This window comes from Pseudomyrmex gracilis, unplaced genomic scaffold, assembly GCF_002006095.1.
Source record: "Pseudomyrmex gracilis isolate BER0280 unplaced genomic scaffold, ASM200609v1 scaffold_2589, whole genome shotgun sequence".
Taxonomy (NCBI): Eukaryota; Metazoa; Arthropoda; class Insecta; order Hymenoptera; family Formicidae; genus Pseudomyrmex; species Pseudomyrmex gracilis.
In genome coordinates, this window is record NW_018023173.1 from 5,601 (window position 1) to 8,722 (window position 3,122).

A 3,122-nucleotide genomic window follows, 5' to 3' on the forward strand; every position below is an offset into this window, starting at 1 on the left:
GATGCGCTACCTAAGCGTCATCGGGTGGTGGTGCATGTGGAGGAGCCTGAAGTAGGAGTTGAGGATGCTTTAAAGCTCCTTAACCAGCAAAACACAGGGCTGGCAACCAGCGATTGGATCGTCACCAGAGGGACGTATAGGAGGGATGCTACGAGTGCCTACTTCTCCTGTTTGGTTGGCGACTCGGCGATGGAAGCCTTAAAGTACTGTGGCTTCAGGCCTTTGTTTGGTCTCGGCCGGGCCCCCGTTAGGATGGCGGGACGAGAGCGCGGGGAGGCGACGGATATAGAGATGGAGTCGGAGGGTGTCGGGACTGCCTAAAAATGGCTTCACTCGGCATCCAAATGATCCAGATTAACTTGCATTACAGCAAGAGCGCCTCAGCTATCCTAGCCAGGAGCATGGCTGTGATGCATACAAATATTGCACTAATCCAAGAACCATGGATTGTGAAAGGTGCAGTAAAAGGACTGAGTGGGTGCGGCTGCTTATACAAAGCACATTCAGATAATAGAGTAAGATCATGCATTTTAGTAAAAGGACTAAATGCTATCTTTCTGCCACAGCTCAGCAGCGGGAACCTCACAGTCATCAAGGTGAGAGTGAAGCTAGCCGAGGAAGAGGACATGGAAGTATTAATAGGGTTAGGTTATATGCCCTATGACTCCACGGATCCATCACCACATGAAGAGGTAAAAAACCTGGTGGCCTATGCGGAAGCCAGGGGGCTCGAACTCCTGCTGGGTTACGATGCGAACTCCCACCATGTAGGATGGGGAAGCACAGACACCAACCTGCGGGGGGAGAGTCTCCATGACTATCTAATGGGCACAGGATTAACCATTTTTAATAGAGGAAACAAGCCGACATTCCTGGACTCCAGAAGACAGTAAGTCATCAATATAACGGTTTGTACGGAAAGGGTGTCGGGTCTGGTGAACGACTGGAGGGTCTCGGATGAGCCGTCTGGCTCTGATTACAGACAAATACGCCTAACTCTCCAACAAATACAGCAAATCAGCTGGGTTCGCAACCCACGAAAAATCAACTGAGAGGGCTTTAGGCCTGACCTTAAGACCCAGCTCGCTATGGCCCCAACCAGTTTCAGAACCAAAAACAACTTGGAAAACGTGGCGGACTTTCTAAAGAACGCTATTACAAACGCCTTTGAATTAAACTGCTCACCAAAACCCAGGAATCCGGAAAACAAGATCCACTGGTGGAATAAAGAGCTCGGTAAGCTCAGATTGGAAACGAGAAAAAAATTCAGCAAGGCGAAAAGAACAGGACTTGCAGTACACTGGGAGGCCTTTAGAAGCTTCCAACGAGAGTACAGCAAGAAGATTAAGAAATCAAAATGCAAAAGCTGGAGACGTTTCTGTGAAAGCATTGAGAGCGCCCCGGAGGCATCCAGGCTTCACAGAATCCTCAGTTTGAATCACCGTCCCCAATTAGGCTGTCTCAAGCTCCCAACGGGGAATGTCACTAAGAAGGCAACGGACACATTAAAACATCTAATAGAAATCCACTTCCCAGGTTTTGATCATAACATACAACCCTGCCGACCAAAGCCTATAGAATATAAACCCAGGGACTGGCGTCTGGCAGCTGAGGTTGTTTTTCCAAAGAGAATTGAATGAGCTGTTAAGATCTTCTCTCCCTATAAATCACCTGGACCGGATGGAATCTACCCGGTTCTTCTACAAGAGGGGATGGTGGTTCTCATAGGTCCACTCACAAAAATCTTCAGAGCTAGCATAGCCTTAAGACACGTCCCCCAGGCTTGGGGTGATACAAGAGTAGTCTTTATCCAAGCCTAGTAGAAATGGCCATATAGCAGCCAAAGACTTCAGACCGATCAGTCTCACTTCCTTTGTACTGAAAACATTGGAGAGACTGGTCGATAGATATCTGAAAATTGGCCCTCTGCTAGTACATCCGCTGTCTCCGGCTCAGTATGCCTACAGGGAGGGCAGATCAACAGATACTGCCTTGCACCATTTTGTGGGCGGAATCAAAGTGCAGTTGGAAGCAAAGGGATATGCCCTGGGCATCTTTCTGGACATTAAGGGAGCTTTCGATAGCACCTCATATGATGTCATCAGGGAAGCAATGACCGGGTATCACATTCCCGCTGCTCTAGCAGACTGGACACAAAGCATGCTAACAGGAAGAACCTTGATTGCCAATCATGGGGACTCAAGTGTGCATGGTTTCCCCGCTAAAGGATACCCGCAGGCAGGAGTTTTATCTCCCCTGCTCTGGTGTCTGGTCGCGGATGAACGTCTACGAGAATTACAGAAGAAAGGCTTCCTCTTTGGCTACGCTGATGACGTGGCTATTATAGTGCAAGGTAGTTTTCTTTCAACACTTAAGGAGACTATGCAGAAAGCCCTTAAGATCATGCAAGACTGGTGTCAATCAAAAGAACTTAGGGCTAATCCACTAAAAACCAAGGCCATGATTTTCACCAGAAAATACAAACCTGAAGCCATTGAGCCGCTTAGACTCTGGCGAGAAGATATAGAATACGTCCAGTCAATAAAATATCTAGGAGTCTACTTAGACACCAAACTGAATTGGAAAACACATCTCGATATAAAGAGATCCAAATTTTACGCCTCATACTGAGCGTGTAGAAGAGCAATGGGAAAATCCTGTGGTATTAAACTAAATACTGCCTTATGGATATACAAAGCGGTACTTGTACCGAGGTTAACATATGCTGCTGTGGTTTAGTGGCTCAGAGTGGAAAAGATGAAGTCACAGAACCTACTAAAAAGCCTACAAGGTAATTACTTGAAGGCTGCGGTAGGGACTATGAAAACGACACCAACAGAAGCGCTGGAAGTGGCACTCTGCATTCCACCTCTAAGATTGACTGTCATCAGCGTTGCCAAACTCACAGCATATAGACTAAGGTGTCAGGGGGAGTGGAGAGATTTCGGAGTAGGTCATACCAGGCTCAAGTTTCTTCACAAACCTCCCTTTACCTTAAAGCAAGATAGAATATCTAGAATACGCCAAGTGGACAAGGCGTTCTNCATAAACTTGACCACCAGGGCGGACTGGAAAAACAAAAATCTTCAGATCCAGCCGGGCACTCATGCATGGTTTACTGA

At 47.2% G+C, this 3,122-nt stretch overlaps 1 protein-coding gene across 1 annotated transcript; it reads left to right on the forward strand.

Annotated features, from left to right (window-relative positions):
- Nucleotides 1–323: 323 nt before the first annotated feature.
- Nucleotides 324–2,631, forward strand: LOC109862902. Its single transcript, XM_020443071.1, has 4 exons — nt 324–461; nt 567–889; nt 1,196–1,613; nt 1,804–2,631. The coding sequence occupies exons 1-4, from the start codon at nt 324–326 to the stop codon at nt 2,629–2,631; spliced, it is 1,707 nt and encodes a 568-aa protein (XP_020298660.1).
- The last annotated feature ends 491 nt before the right edge of the window (nt 2,632–3,122 follow it).